At 45.3% G+C, this 18,199-nt stretch overlaps 1 protein-coding gene across 2 annotated transcripts in view; it reads left to right on the top strand.

Annotated features, from left to right (window-relative positions):
• The window catches only part of PPP4R3A (protein phosphatase 4 regulatory subunit 3A), a 306,141-nt gene that overhangs the window by 146,616 nt on the left and 141,326 nt on the right, over positions 1–18,199 (top strand). For both annotated transcript variants that reach the window (XM_085626549.1, XM_085626548.1), the window contains exon 4: positions 12,023–12,640. In XM_085626549.1, coding sequence (XP_085482675.1) covers positions 12,023–12,640 — 618 coding nt within the window. The remainder of the gene's footprint in view (positions 1–12,022; positions 12,641–18,199) is intronic.

Raw genomic sequence — 18,199 nt, 5'->3', positions numbered from 1 at the left:
CATTTGGTACTATGTCCGTCCTTCTACGACATCATATGTATGCCCTGGAGTCTCTTATTTATGGTCTTGAACTTCAGATTCTTTTTTCCACTGTTGGGTCTACCAGCATCAATTTTCGAGGACAGCAAGGGGAAAATCCACTATGAAAATAAGACAGAAATAACCAAAAAACATAACGGATCACCCAAAAAGTGAATGGACAGGGGGCTGGATCTGGTGAAGGAAATGGGGGGAAAACTCCCATTATGTTCGGTCCTGAGTGTCACATTTCCTTCTTCTAGAACAACAACCATCAAGTCTGCATCCTCTTCATGCTGAGGGACCACAGTCCCGAAGGCTAGGAAGCGTGCACAGCGTTCCTTCCGAAGACACTAAGTACTATGGCGCAAGCACACTACACCACCATGCAGGCACAGAAGAAAGGAGCTTGTCACTGAGCAGACATGGGCTTTAGAGTGAAGAGAATTATATAGGCACAGAGGTGGCGCAGACTGAGGCATCTGACGCCAAGGGAGAAGTTATCAAGTTGGAGCATGATCTTCCACCGAAGATACAGGAGGAAGAACTCCAAAAACATGCTCAGGTGACATCCAAAGAAGGAGGAGCTGAACAAAAAGCGTTGGACTCCAAATCCCACAAAACTACTTCGGGACCGAAAGGCTCTTCGACCAAAGGTAAGCCAAAACAAAAGAGCCTCACTGGTCCGACATCGAAGGAAGAGCATGAGGTTAAAGGAATCAACAGATGTCTAACTTCTGGCGCAGACGATGCTGAAGAGTGGGTGCTTGAAGAGTGGAAGACACAGTGAAGCAGAAATCTCTACAGGAAAAAGGAGTTCAACGCATCCCTTCGAGAATTTTGGATCTCATTGAAGTGTTCAGGTCAGCCAAGCTGAGAGGAGGCGGAGCTGGTCAAACTTGAACAACGCCAGAGCCACAAGAAGAGCAAGAGCTTCTCAAGGAACAAGACTTGGTGGACCAGAAAATATTTGGCAGGACCTTAGAGCAGACTTAGCAAAGGAATGCGTAGACTCTTACCCTTTAAGGCCATCCACTCACGATGACATTGCAATGTATGATTGGGGGGCAGTCAGGTATGGGGCCCAACTGAAAGAAGAATAGGCACAGACCTGTTTCTTGAAACCCTTGCACAGCATGAGCCAGTACCTCCTGATGCTGCAGAGCATTCTCTGGATCAGGGGAGGGAGGCATTCAGGGTACCAGCAGAACGCAAAGCTGTAACCCCTTGAGGCTTGTATTACAACTTCTTCCGAAAGTCCTACTGTATATCCTGGGAAATGCATGGCCTTAGCAAGAAAGATGACCAATGTCCCTAGATGTGCTGGCCCACCCCATAGAAAGAGCAGGGGACTGGAAATGGTGGGGTGAAAAATGTAAAGAGAAGCGGCAACACAATGGCGGATCGCTTACTTCAATATCCTCCTGAATTGGTACATCCACCAACATTGGAAAAAAGTCAGTTAATGAAGCAACTTACAGTGCAGTTCCGGTTATGGGCAGCCATGCTTGTGAAAGAGGGTAGACCATTGCCAACACGTACCAGAAGTCTGCACTCAACGCTACAGATGCAGCCAGAAGGAACATGGTCACAGTTGCAACCCTGAGGAGGTTTGTTCTTCCAATGCAAGTGAAGCATCAGGACAGTCATGGACACTCTTCAAGGACTGGAGTTCATGATAAACCTGGTAAGTCATCACCGCAGCCAGAGAGAGAAATAAATCGTGCTGGGGCAAGAATCAACACAGTGGAAGAAAGCGCCTTTCCCACCCTCAGTAGGAATCAAGTGAGCACAGAACAGGCTCACTGCTACCACAAGAACCAGTCTTTGACAGTGAGGTCTGTGGGGGGAAATTATGGGCATGATGTCCTTCTGCATCTCACTGATTTCCCACTCAAGACTACAAATAAGACCACTTCAGGAATGGATCCTAATAACTCAATGGTCACTGGCAACAGGGAGTTGGAACAATCTAGTGGTTGTAACACAAAACGTACAAAAAGAAATAAGTACAAGCAACACAAGACCTACTCTCCATGCAGGAAGGCAGGGTCCACCACCCAGAAACCAGCAGCTTGATTCTAGCAACCTGGCTCCTGAAGACAGCTTGAGCAACTGGACCTCTCAAAGCGATCGATGGACATCCTAAAGGAAGCTCGAAAGCCCAGTACAAGAAAATACTACATATCAAAATGAAGATCTGTCCTGTGGTGCAGAGAAAAGGAATTGTTCTAGAACAGGACACTAGATACCACAGTGATCCGATACCTAGCATACCACCTAGATAATAGTTTAATTTATGCTTCATTAAAAGCACACTTAACGGCAATAGCAGCCTACACGCGAGGATGTATAGGTAGAAGCTTATTCACTACAACAGTTATTAAAACGTCTCTAGGAGGAGAAATGAGCATAGCTCCATCTAGATTTGCACCAATGCCCACGTGGAACCTATACCTGGTGCCAACAGAGCAAATGAAGGAACCATTTGAACCGCTTCACAAGACGAAACTAAGGTCTCTAATCTTAAAGATTGCTTTCCTAATTGCTAACTACTCGGAAGCCTTGTCTGCAAATGCAGGAGAGGGTAGTCATGCAGCTCAATCCATGCTTCCTTCTAATGGTAAAATCACAATTCCAAATGAAACAAACAATTCAGCTCCCGTGCTTTTTCCAACAACCAAAAACACAAGCAGAAAAATCCCTGCATATGCTAGATGGCCATAAGGCAATAATGCACTACATAGCAAGGAAAATATAAGTCGGCTCTTTGTATCATTTGCAAATTCAAATGGTCTCACCAGTGATTAAATGCACCATAGCAAGGTGGATAGTTCAAACAGTCTTATTGTGCTACCAAAAGGCAGGTGTGCATTTAGAAGCAAGACCCAGTGCACATTCCATGTGAAAAAAAAGCCAACCCAGCCTTCCTCAACAAACTTTCCAATAAGCAACCTGTCTATGGTGGCCACGTAATCAACTGGCCACACCTTCACCAAATACTGTCTGGACATGTAAGTGAACAAGGTGTCCTCTGTGACAGAGTTCTGAAACACCTGCTTGCAGGCTCAGCATCATTTCAAGCCCACCTCCAAGAGTGACTGACGGTACAGTTAAAAACCAGTGCACAGCATTGCAATCCAGAAAAGATTCTAGCTGTGAAACGGAATAGTGTTGCAGCTTGAAGAATTGTCAGGGTTTACATGCGACACACCTCTTCCCCCAAGCAATGAGGTGCAACAAAGCTAAGAAGAGACTACAATACCTTTCAAGTATAGTAGGGAGCCAAGTTTCCAAGAGAAACGAGCATTTGCAATGCAATCGGTCTTGCCTTTGGGACCTTATATGTATTTAGCTATGCAGCACATTCGCCTGGGGGCTGCAACACCTACTGTTTTTTAACATGGAGGGAAAGTACGCACCAAGCTACGTGACACGCCAGGTATGGGAACACATTGAGATTAAATAAAGCCTTTGAGCGGGAAATGGTAAAGTCCGAAGCGCTGTTTTTAATATAAAATCAGGGCCTTCGGTGGTCATATCACTGAAAATACAAGATTTGAAAAAATATTTTTGTCTACGTGTGCTTGTGGAAGACTATTTCTGTGGACTGGAATCTTGAGAATGCTAAAGTGATTCTAGTATTTTAATGACCTCTGCTGCCCGTTTCCTATCAAGACAGTTAAATAGAGGCAGTTGAACAGAAAAAAAGTTCCTAAGTGGATCAGTCCTAGGGCCGATCTCCAGAGTCCACAAAGTACATACACATATAAGTATATACAAGAGGTCTTGAATGCTCAACCAAAACAAGCATTTGCAATGCAATAGTACTCGCATTTACGCGAGACCTATTGCATTGCAAACGGGAGTGCGGGTGGGAAGAAAATAGTGCTCATGCAACACGAAGTAAAGGGGCCAGTAGCCATGGAAGGATACAAATGACGGCATGGCTGTCATAAGGAGGGACTAACAGCCTATAAACCAATCGGAAGGCCGCATTTAGAAAGGACAAAGACACAAGCTAATGAAAAAGTGGGCAGGGTAGTGGGCATGGCTTCTCCCCCGTGCTTAACTACCACAGATCAACCCCAGAGCAGCGCTTGCGCGCTGGCTCAGGACTCGACCTAAAAGTTATCTGACGATGACAACCATGCACAGGGGCTTCTGGGGAGCACATCGGACATCTTAGAGGGACGGACTTAGCAGCAAATGGGCACAGAGGACTTTCAATAAAAAAAGAGAGAGAAAATGAATACTTAAGAGTAATCTGAATCCAACCACTAGATGCTTGAATAATGCATTGCATGTGCAAAACGAAAATTATTCAAGCTAACAAAACTACTACTACTACTGATGAATAACAATTTCGTTTTTGCATCGGAGTGTTTACCGAAGTTAGATGTCAGATAATTGAGCAAAATTTATATCTATAATTTCCTGAGCATGTTTGGTGTTGATCAGATAAATGTCCTTAATTCTCCACAATCAATAAATGGTTGGTGGAGAGAGTAAGCAGATTTATAAGGATGCTTTACGAATAGCTGTTGCTTCTGCAGTGGAGATGGATTAGTACTCGTGGGACACAATTTTGATTTATACTAATGCTCTACATGCTACAACTGGTGTAGATCGTTTTAGTTATTCAGATAAGGGGAGCTGCCACTAAAGTTTTTTTGGATGGCATCTGGACGCGGGTGGGTGTGAAAGATTGTAGACAGACTGTCATCTAGAGGATACGAGGATGCTGCATAAAAGGTAAGTTTTGTTACAACAGAATATTTGGAGTTAAAAAAGGTGTTTGTAAGCACAGGTGAAACAAGGGTTACTCCAGTTTCCGTGGTCAGTGCAGGAAGGAATGCTGTTAAGTTAGAAGAGGCTCATGTTAAGGTCATGAGAATCTATGGATGACAATTTGATATTCATTTACTGCCGGATTGTGATGAGCAACGTTTGACGGACAGACCGTTGATGGGCAGGGTTCTGGTATTGATGTAGATGAAAAGATCATCAGTAGTGAGGCTAATGCAGTTGAGCGAAGTAATGTTCTTGGTGTTGAGACCACTACTTCAGTGGTCACACTTTGTAGGAGTTGGTGATTGTTGAATACTCCAGAGATTGAGTTGATAGCTGACAGATTAGTGCCATAGATAGTTGCCTCAGACTTTTAGCACTGTTTGCTAATATGTATTTGGTACAGGGGAGGTGTTGTACATGGGGTTGTTTCATGCTATGTTATGGTTTCCATTATGTTGCCTCACGCTGGAATCATGGCTGGCTACATTATAGAATAGAATCTAAATGACTGAAGAGTATGCCAGTTACAAGGGCAGTTTGAGATTAATGGTGGTGGTTGGTGGATTGCTTCAATTCAGTGTTCGCCCACACAACCAAAGCATGCCATCCAGCTGACTATGTTGCCATTGCAGACCAAACCGTGAAATAAACAGGGCCTTATGCTTTGCCACTGACACAGTTAAACAAGCAGTACTGTCTATTCCAAAGCTATCCTCCTTGAGGAAGCACGGTCATGCATACATCCCAGTAAGTGCCTGGGCTGCTGTTGTGACATGTAGGTCTGCAGGTGCCCAGTCTCACCATCTACCTGGACTGGTCCTCGTACCAATCAGTGAAGGCTCTTTCGGACCTAGCTCTCCACTATACCAGCAACCTCTGCTCCTGTCCGCATTGTTCTCTCTCATCCTCATTTCTTCTGTTACTCCTCTCTCTCACACTTACATCCTTGTTCTCATTACCTCTGTATCTATTTTTTGCCCTTTTCTTTCTCTCATAGCACTTTTTTCTCTCTCTCAATCGCTTCCTGTGTGTCCAGATTTTTGTTGGTTTCTGCCACCTTCTTGTTCTGTCACCTTGTGTCTGGCTACTTCACCCTTTTTTGCTCTCTCACAGATTGCTCTTTTCACCCGGTTGTATTTTTGCCACCTTTTTTGCTCTGTCTCCTCATGCTTGACTTCTTTGCCCTGTTTCGCTCTCTTGTCTATTGTCACCTTGTTGTGCTTTGCACTGGACCTCTTTGCCCCCTTCTCGCCCCCCCCTCTGCTTTTCACCTGTTTCTCCCACTCCTGCCTCCCCCGGCTCCTCACCTGCTGTCCAAAGCATCTTCCCACCTCTTCTTCCCGCCTTCGGAATCCCTGCCCATTGCCCCCCCCTACCCCCACCTCCCAAGACCTGGTGCCCCAAAGGCAAGCCTGCCTGGGCCTGGACCACACCCAGCGCTACGACCCCTGGTCCTCTTCCCCCCCCCCCCCCCCCCCCCCTCCCAACACTACACCATTGCCGAGCTATGTGCCATCGAAATTGGACGCCTGTACTCACTAGCATTTCACTACAGACCACTCCAGCACAAGAACATCAGTTCGCATGCACCCTTTTCAACACAGTCACTATGCACAGACGCCACCGAACTATGGGACCTCATCACCACCCTTGCACTTCACATATTATTCCTCACAGAGTCTTGACTAAACCCAATATCCTTGCCCCACATTGCCACCGTGGTACCCAAAGAATGCAGGACAACCCACCATGACCACACCAACAGCCCAGGGGGATGGATCACCAATCACAAGGAATCCATCCACTGCACAACCAAAATGGATGACTTCACCCCAGTCATGGAACACCTAAATTTCAGGATCCAAACTGATGGAAAGACTACCACCACAGGTACCCTTGTCTGTTGACCCCCTGGACCATGTTCAAGCTTCTGCAACTTCATCACTGACTTCACTGTACCCTTTGTCATCGCTTCCATTGGCTATATATTCCTCGGCGACCTCAAATTTTACCTCTGCGACCTCAACACAATCCCTAACCACCTCAACAACAGGAGCAACATAGGTCTCACCCAACTCGTTCACAGACCCATACTCACCGCAGGCCTCAAGCAAGACGCCATCTTCACCTCCAGCGATTTCATCAAGTCTTCAAACTCACCTGGACCGACCACTCCATTGGCCACTTCGTCACCCGTCCATGTACCTCCTCCCCCACTCTGCCCAGCACCCCCATCGCAGCTGGAGCAAAACTTCACTGGCCAAATGGATTGACATCCACAAAACCATCCACCTTGCCCCCTTCAGTAATCTGGACCAAAATATTAGAAAATTCAACACCTGTAAAAATCAACAACTGCCCCAACAGCATCACTCCCATCGGCAAAAACACACACAAAAGGTCTACAAAGCAGACAAGCTGGTACACCGAAGACCTCCGAACTGCTTAACGCCATTGTAAACAATTTGAAAGGAGATGGCGCACGAGCAAGACACCACCGACAGAGCCTCCTTCAAGACAGCCCTCAACCTATACCACCGACAGCTGCGAGAGTCTTAAGAAAAAGCCACAGCTTTGTGGATCGAATCAAACTCCAACAGCAGGAAAAAACTCTTCAACATCGTCAAGGAATTCTCAAACCCCCTGAGCTGCAACAAATAACACCACCTTCTCCCAGGAACTCTGCAACAAACTTGCAAACTTCTTCCACAACAAGAGCACCAGAATCTACAGGAACTTCAAACCCCAGCCTAAGCTGACTGACTTATTCAACCAACCCAACTGCTCGCAACCACTGCAGACAACCGACTGACCGCATGGAACCAGCTCGTCCCCAGGACACCACCTCCATCATGAACTCTGACTCTACTGGCATGCGAACCACTCATACCAGTTTGTATTCCAAGCAGATGAGTCAATTAAAACTCTTTGAATGTTTAACAGAGAATGACTTTCGAGCCTTGGCACTGGCTGTGTCTTCTGGCTACCCTTTGGACCCTCTACCCCACAAGGTTCGGAAGGATCAGGAGAACTTTTTCCACTGCTTTGGCAAATTTGTAGCCAATCTTTGCATAATAGTGTGGTCCCAGCAGCCTGGAAAAGGGCAATTGTTACAACGTTATTAAAAAGCCATCACTGGACCCTGCGACCCTAAGCAAATATAGAAGTATATCCCTTTTACCATACCCTGTAAAAATCCTGAAACGTTTTGCTAGCAAAATGTTACCTTACTATCTGAAAGTCATCCAAATTCTGGAAGAGCAATTTGGTTTCTGTCCCGACCATGGAACCAAAACTGCTATGCTCACCGCTATAAATGAGCTTAGAAAGCGAGTAGACAACAGTCTATCAGTGGTATTGATCTTATTAGATCTTTCTGCTGCTTTCAATACGGTCAACCTCAACATCCTTTTAGTCAGGCTGTCCTCGATTGGAGTCTGGCACAGTAGCAAAGTGGCTGCACTGTTATCTGTCAGATAGCAGGCATTGTCCCTTCCTCCTCTTTGCTCTGAGATCAGGTCTATTAAACACGTTGTTCCACAGGGGTCATCAATTAGTACAATTCTTTTCAATATTTACATGAGCCCTTTGATGTCACTTAACAAGCCGCACAATGTCCGCTTGGTAAATTGTGCCAATGACACCCAATTAATTCTGTCATTGGAAAGAAATCAAAGGACGACAATCTATTCCTTTCATGATTGCCTGAATATCACAGGTTGGCTTACATCTAACTCTGAAGTTTAACGTAGATAAGACAGTTCCTCTGCTGGCCAGTGACTACGGCCTCGGTTTTACTTCCAACAAACCTCTACCCAGTTCCCCCTGACAAGGCCCCCGTAATTTCAGAGGCTGTCAGAAATTTAGGGGTAATCTTTAATAGAAAGCTTAGCTTGGAATCTCATGTAAATAAGACTGCAGGGACCTGCTTCTCTTTATTCAGAGCTTTACATAAGATTCTCCTGTTACTTCCTCACTAATCTAGAGCACTGGTAGTTCATAGTGTGATCCTAAGCAGGCTAGATTATTGCAACACCTTGCTGTTAGGAGCTCCCGAATACCTGCTCAGTCGGCCCTGAACAGACCTCCAAGATCCGTGGTATCCTGGTCTTGGAAAGATTTGAACTGGTTAACATTAAGACAAAGAATCATTTGTAAGTCCCCTTGTATTGCTTTTAAATCTTCACATGGATTTGCCCCCACCCCTCCCCCTGCAAAAGCCAATTAAATGTTACGTGTCCAGTAAGAGCTTGAGCTCCTCTTCAGCCAATCTGGCCAAATTCAGAAAATCCAGACAAGGTGGGTGGGCTCTCATGATTGAAGCGCACGGCTATGGAATCACCTTCCAGACGCCCTGAGAGACTCCTCCGATCTAATGCATTTTAGAAGGGGTTTCAAAACATGGCTTTTCCCTAAAATCATTTAATGTTGTGGTATACTGTTTTAGGACTGTTGCACTGCATGGAACTTATCATCTCCCCTGCCCCCAGTTAGACAATAGCAATAGGATACCTGTTAGATGGCAGTAGCGCTTTGCACGCGATGTATGAGTAAAACTCTGTCTGCTCTGGGGCCCCCATCGATCCATGCCCAAACTACATCTTCAACCTAGGTGGAGCCAGGATCAGCCACAAACTCGATGGCCACAGCCACATTCCACATTCCAGAGGACTGGAAGCATGCAGAGGTAAACGCCCTACTAAAGAAGTTCAGCGACCCCAGCAACTACTAACCCATCTCCCTACTCCCATAGTCAGTCTTATAAAAAGTCCATCAACCTACAACTTACCATGCATCTAGAATGGAACCATTTACTCTACTCTTCCCAGTTCGGAACCGCAGCAACCACGGCACTGAAACAGCCCAGATTACGGCCACTGACAAAATCCAGATCCTCCTCGACTGAGAAGAGACAGCGGCACTGATCCTTCTGGACCTCTTGGCGGCGTTCAACACAATGTCTCGCCACATGCTCATCGCAAGACTGTACAGCATCAGAATCCAAGGAGCCGTTCTTGGATGGATTGCCTCCTTCCTCACTGTAAGAACACAAAACCCACCTTCCACCATTCACCTCCAAACCCAAAGAAATGATTGTGGTGTACCTCAAGGATCATAGCTCAGTCTCACCCTCTTCAAAACGTACATGACACCTCTGACCAACACCGTTTGAGCTCACGGACTCCACATCCTATGCCTACGACACGCAACCAATCCTTTTCCACTTAGAAGACTCCACCAAAATCAGAGCCAACTCACACAACTGCATGACCAGCATCGCCAATTGGATGAGGGACAACTGCCTGAAGCTCAGCACTGAAAAGACAGAGGTTCTCATCTTCGGCAGCAAAAGCTTCCCCTGAACAAACGCCTTCTGGTGGCCCACAGAATTCGGACCAACTCCTAACCCGCAAGATCTTCAAATGGTTACCACAGAGATCAAGACGCACCATCACTCAAGCCCTCCTCTCCAGCTGACTAGACTACGGCAACGTTCTCAACGCAGGGATCGCAGCCGCCCACCCCTGAAGGCTGCAGACCATAGAGAACCCCTCGGCCAAACTTGTCCTCCCGCAACAAACCCACATCACCCCTCAACACAGATCTCCACTGTGTCCCAATTCAGAAGAGATGCCAGTTCAAACTACTCACCCACGCATACAAGGCCCTAAACCATGGCGGACCCGCTTACATGAACCACCACCTGAACTTTCACCAGCTCACTAGACTCCCCTGCTCTGTTTGCCTCTCACTTGCCCGCATTCGATAAAGCGAGAGCAGAGATGGCTCCTTCTCCTCCCTAGCAGAGAAGACGTGGAATGAATTTCCCACTTCATCTCTGTACATTCCCATCTCTACCGGAGTTCCGAAAGTCGCTGAAGTCGTTAACTGAACCACTGGACCCTGGTGCGCCTGGATAGCCTTGTGGGTGACCAGCTGCACACTACAAATCAAATGATTGATTGATCTGTCCATAGTGCTGGAAAAACTTTCTTCTTAGAATCTGTGGATGTATGAGGTTTTAACTAGGAGTTGGGCATAACTCTTGTAATTCCGTGAAGCGTAATCACATGGAATTACCTGAGAATTCCACAAGATCACACTTGAATTGTGTGAGAAGAGTAATTTTGTGTTCAGTTTCTTAGCACAAAGGGGTACCCTCAGGACCGGAATGGAAGCAAGGGTGCATTTTGCGCTAAGATATTGTACTAAATGTAACAGAATACAAATAGTGAGTAAATTTTCTCTTCAGGTAGGATTTTCCCTCCATTTACTACTGGTGTTTACTTCTATTTCCAAATCCCGAAATGCATCCTTTCATCCAAAGTTACGTGAGGATACATTTTGCACTAAGAAACAGAGCTAAATGAGGCAAGACCAAATAGGGAGTGCAAGAGGCTGCTTGCTAAATGTGCTCTCATGGTAGGATTCTTTGCCCTAAAACCACTCTTAACTACGCGAGCCGGAGATATTGCGTAATTATCTGTAGTTCTGCAGAGTTACCAAAAGTACTCTGATTGCCTGGTGTAATCTAAATTCTGCAAGACCTAGACTTAACATGCATAGCAGAGAGCATGCAGCAAGTATAATGGGGTGACCCAGTGATCCTCTGAACCTGGGTACATTAGCATGTATTATAGCAGAGAGCATGTGCGTAATCGAACAATGACATGCATATAGTATGGAATGTATTGAAGCGTATTAAGAAATACACATCAGTGGCTGTGTATACATTGTGAATGGAAAGAAACGTATTAGCATGATACAATGACGACCAGAAAAAAGTGACTATCAGATAGTTGTAACTTGGAGACCAGAATTAGACCTACATTCAAACCAATACAAGTACAGAAATGTTTACCGCTATTTAAATTGACAAAGAAATACAAAAAAAGAAAGCAACCTGTAAACAACTTATTTGACCTCATTAAATTTAGGTTTGAATGAATAAATTGCTGAAAAAGAGTTCACATGTCATTTGCAGTAAAAGAGTATCCCAGGGGGCGCCAAGATATATTTAAGGTGAAGAACAAGGGAATGGTTTAATGCATGATCAAATGTAAAATAAAATTGAAACAAGGTGCATCGTTCCTGGGATAAATGTGTGCACCCCAAAATTCTGTTTTTTTCCCTACAGTTTGTTCTTGGTTCGATTGATCTTCTTTTGTCTATGAATATTATATGATTTTAATAAAACTTTTTTTAACAGGTCCAAGGAAAAGACCCATCCGTGGATATTACACAGGATCTCGTGGATGAGTCCGAAGAGGAACGCTTCGATGATATGTCATCACCTGGTCTAGAGCTGCCATCTTGCGAATTGAGTCGATTAGAAGAAATTACAGAAGTGGTGGCATCTTCATTGCCCTCCCCCCTGCGGAGAGAAAAACTTGCATCCGCCCTGGAAAACGAGGGCTATATAAAAAAGCTCCTGGAACTTTTTCATGTGTGCGAGGACTTGGAGAACACTGAAGGCTTGCACCATTTGTATGAAATTGTCAAGGGAATCTTCCTCTTAAATCGAACTGCACTTTTTGAAGTTATGTTTTCGGAAGACTGTATAATGGACATAATTGGATGCCTAGAGTACGACCCAACTTCCTCCCAGCCACGAAAACACAGAGAGTTTCTGACTAAAACAGCAAAGTTTAAAGAGGTGATTACTATATCGGACCCTGAACTAAAGCAAAAAATACACCAGACTTACCGAGTCCAATATATTCAAGATATGGTCCTACCCACACCATCAGTGTTTGAAGAAAATATGTTATCGACACTTCACTCCTTCATCTTTTTTAATAAAGTAGAAATAGTGGGAATGTTGCAGGTAAGCCTATATTTCTATTGGGCAATGTAAGTTGAAATGTACGGGATGTGGTTAATTTTGCCTGGATGACCAGTTTCCTTTAAACAAAAAAAATAACCTTGATACTTTTTTCTCAAGTGCACAGATTGCCTATGTTTTTAGAAACCTCATTTGCTGTGTTCCAGGATGCTGCCTGCACCTAGTTCATAAGATCGATTCTCTACTAACTTCGTTCTCCACCCCTTTCGTTGGTGTTCTTTTAGCCAACTGGCATCTTGTGGTTATGATAAAGTCCTGTTGTTGCTGTCACACACCATTTCTAGTGTTCCCATTGTCCATTTGGCAAGATTACAAAGGCTTCTCCTTCTCATCCCATGATGAATATTACTATTGTCTTTGTAGGTGGAGTGTTAATGCACATCTTGGGATGCAGTGTCTGGTTGTAAAAAAGAAGAAATGCCCCCCACCGTTCTAGATTTATGTAGAGCTGACCATTTACTGTAAAACGGTTTACTTTGAACCCCATCCCCACATTAGGAGATGTACTGTGCTATGATGATGGTCTGAATCTCTGGTAGCAAGGTGATCTTGCATGGGAATGCAGTGCTATCAAGCAGCTTCCCCTATGTGTTAGACGTCTAGAACAGTGGTTCTTAACCTGTGGTGCACTGTACCCAGGGTCCATGGCACCTATTTATGGGGTCCGAGACTGTTAATAACATTAAATAAAAAATAGCCAGTTAATAAAGTGCACATAAATAAAATAGTAAATCTGAAAATTGAAAGTTTTAAAATGCTCTGTAAATCTGTAGTCATTTTAAACTGGAATATAAAAATTAGGTTGGTGTCTTTATCTTTGTGGGAGCAGCGCAAGTACAGCAAACAATCTAGTGTAGATGATTGGTGGCCTCAATTAAGACAAAAAAAAGAGCATGCATCTAGTAAAAAAATAAAAAGACAATATGCTAGAGTCTTGCGTATCGCTTTGTCTTTTAGAAATAAAACTAAGAGTTGAAAAGCTCCAACTTCCCGTTAAATTAAATTTCTAAATATTTTTGTGAATTAACTAAAATATTCCATAATTTGTGTGTTTGTTTGATGTATATTTGTGTTTATATTTATGTGTAATGTTTTGAGGTTCATGTCATAAAAACTGCTTAGACTAGGTCAGCTGCTTCCAGCAGTGATTCGTTTGGGGTCCTCGGAAGAAAAAAGTTTAAGGACTGCAGTTCTAGAATTCAAATTTAGTGAAACTTTTGGATCGTACTGCCCACTCTATTTCTCCTTTCTCTAGTAAAATGGGTAATGATTTATGCTAAGTCAGATATGCTTTCTGATTATCATACAGTGGTGAACTTCCATTGGTTAAAATATTTTTTTTAAATTTCTAAACGAAGCTGCACTATTACTGCAACCAACCACTGCCAGTAATACACAACAAGCATTTACAATGCAATGGTCTCGGCATTGGTAAAGTTAGAGCTATTGGCATTGCTCATGACATTATTTTTGTTTATGTTTTTGTTTTTAAAACATTTAAAGAAACGGCATTGTCATGAGCAATAGCTCTAACTTTACCAATGCCGAGACCATTGCATTGTAATGCTTGTTGTTAAGCCCTGACAGCGAACACCGACAGATGCAAAGTGTAGCCCACATAAGATCTATGCAGGCGGGCAACTAGAGCCAAATTTCGGGGGGGGGGGGGGGGGGGTGGGTGAGGGCTGAAAAAGATTTCGGGGGGAGGGGGGGGGCTACGTCTTCCAGCCATAGGCAGAGTGGCTGTAAAAAGGGGCAGCCTTCGAGCCGAGACCTAAAAAGCCTGCCGAAGTCAAGCACCTGTCTGTGTCTGCCCTGCCTCGACTGCTGGAATTGAGAGCCTGTCGTGCAGGTTTTTAACACAGATCCCAGAACAGCAGTCCTGCCTCATCAAAGCTGCTGCAGGAACGAGTTCACCAAACACAACCACCAGCGTCGCCCAGTAAGTAAAGTGGGCCTTAGCCATGAGACAGTTAAACGACTGCATGCCCAGATATATATCCACCGCTAAAACACTGGACTTTTGCCCTCATGGCAAGAACTGTTGAGTTCATCCAAGCGTTAGCCAGTAGGGAAATGCAGAGTAGAATGCACGTGTACGTGTACGATGCAACATAGTCATTAAGAGAACTCAAGAACAGGGAAGAGAGAGCTGTCGCAGAGGAGTTTGCAAAGAAGTTTGTTACCGTTCAGCTAAAATTTTACTGCACGCAATTCTGTGCAGCTGCGTAGGATTGGATGAGGTGCCGAAAATGCTCCAATCTTGTGTCACTTTACAGATTAAGAGTCTTTTCCACTCTCAGACGACTGCCAGTATACATTCAGGCGTGGGATTGGCTGTCATGTGATTCGGAAGTAGCGCATCGGTGGACGAATTTTTATTCCCGCGGAGCGCAAAGTGAGCAAGTCGAAATATAATGTCAACACTTCTGTTTAGGGGGCGATCCTCATCTCGGACTGCATAACTTGAGGTTTACGTAGCACCCCAAGAAATTCAGCTGATGGAGGAGGAAGCGCCCTCACTACGGGTCACAAGGAGCACCCCAAAGCCCCTTGCTGATGGGAAGATCAGCAATTCGAGGCCCACAACTCGAAGTAAGAATAGCGCCCTTCAACCACCATGCTTGCTCAGACCAACAAGCACACCGCTGCCTTTCTCCGAGGCAATGTATGCAGCCCAAATGGAATGTCCCTTTCTCATCGCGCATTTCCATATGTAATGGCGATTCACTGCTCTGGGTAAAAGCAGCTGGTTCTGGTAATCCTTCCACCACTTTCCAAAAGTGCCAGAGGCAGACCGTCTCGCTGAGCCATTCTTGGTTATTCAGCGAGTCCGATAAATTTTTACAATAATTCTTCCATCAGCCAGATTATTCTTAAATGCATGGTGACAAAAGCTCAGATAACATTCTTGCGCTTCTCTTGTTAAGCCATGGCATTATTTTGTGCGCTTCTTGAGCTATGCAGGGTGTGAGCATCTTGAAGAGCAGCCCCGGCTCTACCTCTCCCCCAATGGCCGCTCTATGACTTAGAATGAGAAACCGGAAGAATCGTATCCAAGCCTCTTGTCACCATGCATTTAAGAATAATCAGGCTGACGGAAGAAATGTTGCAAACATGTATTAGACTAGCAGAGTACCGAAGAATGACTCAGCGAGCTGGTCTCCATTTGACCGTTTTGGAAAGTTAGATAAGGGATTAGCAGAAAGGAGCTGCATTTACCCGTTTGGGATTTCTGAGAGCCAAGGAGATACAGCGGCCCCAGCTCTACCCTGCCCCCTCCTCCAAAGGCCTCGCCCGCACAGCCTGAGAGGCCACAACGGAGGAGCAGAGCGGCCTCTAGCAACTGTCTGGGACAGGAAAGCAATGCAAAGTTGAATTGTAAACTCCACGTCTGCCACAGAAAATAAATGCATTTAACCTGTGAGGTGCGCTGGGGTGAAGTCACCATAATTAACCAATACAGGGTTGAAAATGTAAAAGCAGAGTCTGAGACAGGAAAGCAATGGCTCCTTAAAAGGTAAGCGCGAGGTATCTCAAATAAGGCTACATCCTAAAACAAGCCTCCGATTATTAGCCTCCTGCTTGGTTTTATTACAAAGCCTAATGAAAGTTGGATGATTGCCTGACACGAAGTTTGGAAGTGGAAGTGAAATAGCTTCTTAGAGTCAGACGACATTCTGTGGCATCACATTCAGGAAAATATAGAGTATTTTGTCTTCAACATTGAGTCTGGGGAAGGGAGCAACATTGCACTGTATCGCGTCTATAACCAATTATGTAAACACGGGAGAGAGTGGTTTCAGATGGCTGTGTAAAGGAAAACGAGCTATAGGAGGAGAAGTAAAAGAAACTGTGCAAAATTAAATATGCTGCATACATCAATATAATTTACTCTCCCTAACATGCCTACTTTGTGACCCTTAGCAGACATGCCAGCCCTCCCGATTCAGGCGGGAGACTACCGATTTAAAGGCTAGTCTCCCGCCTCCCGATTCAAGCTCCAGAAACCCGATTCCTCGGGGTTTCAGCTGACAGGGCTTGGTATTGTGTAACGTGCTAATTCTTCCAGCAATAGTGGCGATGCAGGGGCTCTAGGAGGGGTGAAAATCCAACAAAGCCCCATTAACAAGGGAATGGTCTTTTAACCCCTTGCATGCCCGCCCCTTTCCCCGCCCAGTGCCGCGCTTAACATTAGCGGGCGGAGTTCATGACGAGCTGGACTCGTCATGGGCACAGCGCCACCGCAGCCCATGACGAGTCCAGCTCGTCATGGGCACTGAAGGGGTTAAAGACCTATGAAGTACTGGGGGGCGGCTGTGTGGGTGCCCGGGAAATTGTTTCAGCCCGAGGTGCCACACACGAGGGAGGGGGGGGGGGGGGGTTGGTGTATGCGCTGCCAGCAACCTGCCAGGCCAGTGCACAACACTTTGATGTTTCACTGGATCGATCGAGCGCCATGAAGTCTAACAAATCACAGCATGTGGTTACGAACAGAGCAATTGGCTTTTAACTGCTAATTCCTCACTAAAGTAACCAGCTCTATTGTACAGCGCTCTGACACCTTTGGGTAATGTACGCGCTTTATAAAAATGCACTAAATAAATTAAATAAATAAATAAATTAAATGGTGACATAGATCACATAGATTGTATTAGTAACTTCTGCTTTCAAATCGGCTTTGTGTTGTTGCTGTTGCTGCTACTGCAAAGTGACGTACACAAGTTTCATCAATGGAGAGCTGGTCTCTTCCAGCCCAAAGAGCCTGCACGGATGCCTGTTGCACGAAGCAGCCCCAAGAGCTGTGGGTCGCTTGGGAGGGATGTCAGAATGTGACGTAGCAGAGGACAGGAATCATGACTTGCCTCTTCAGCACTTAGGTGGGGCAGGGGGGCTAAGGCTCGGCTGGACAGGGAGCGCAGATTAGGTTATTATATTGATCGAAGATATTTCCCAAAAATAATTAAACAAGATGTCGGCTGTCGACATCTCTCGTGCCCCGCTGTATTTATATAGTACGGCTCATACCGGAGATGCTGGTGTGCTTCGAGGACGGGGCCAGCGCTGTGCATAGTGATGATGTGAGGCGCTGTGAAGTGGTGCTGCGTGGCACTCTGACAGCGCTCCAGCACAGCAAAAAAAAAACGTTTGAAAGCCTGCTAGCTCACCGGCACAGCGACACCAAATGCTAATGCGGGAAGATTGAGGAAAAGTCATCGTTTGCGCTGTTCAACATGTGTGTAGGATTGATGTCGCATTTCCGACTTTGCTCTGATGTTTCACTGGATCGATCGGCTGTAAGTTAAGAGGCGAACAGCGAGCCAGAGCCACTGTATTCAAAACACTTCCTTATCTAAGATATCAACCATAAACCACTGGGTCTCTGGGCAGATTTGACATGCCTGAGGCCAGGCGCCAGAAGAATCAAGGGGGAATGGGAGGGGGTGTAACGCAGGCTACAGCATGAACAAGACTAAATACACAGACGTGCTAAAAACAACAGTTACGTTGCAAAAGTGAGAAGCCGGCCGTGCACATGTG

Source organism: Triturus cristatus, chromosome 9 (assembly GCF_964204655.1).
Source record: "Triturus cristatus chromosome 9, aTriCri1.1, whole genome shotgun sequence".
Taxonomy (NCBI): Eukaryota; Metazoa; Chordata; class Amphibia; order Caudata; family Salamandridae; genus Triturus; species Triturus cristatus.
Note: the sequence above shows the minus strand (reverse complement) of the source record. Positions and strands in the feature narration are given on the sequence as shown.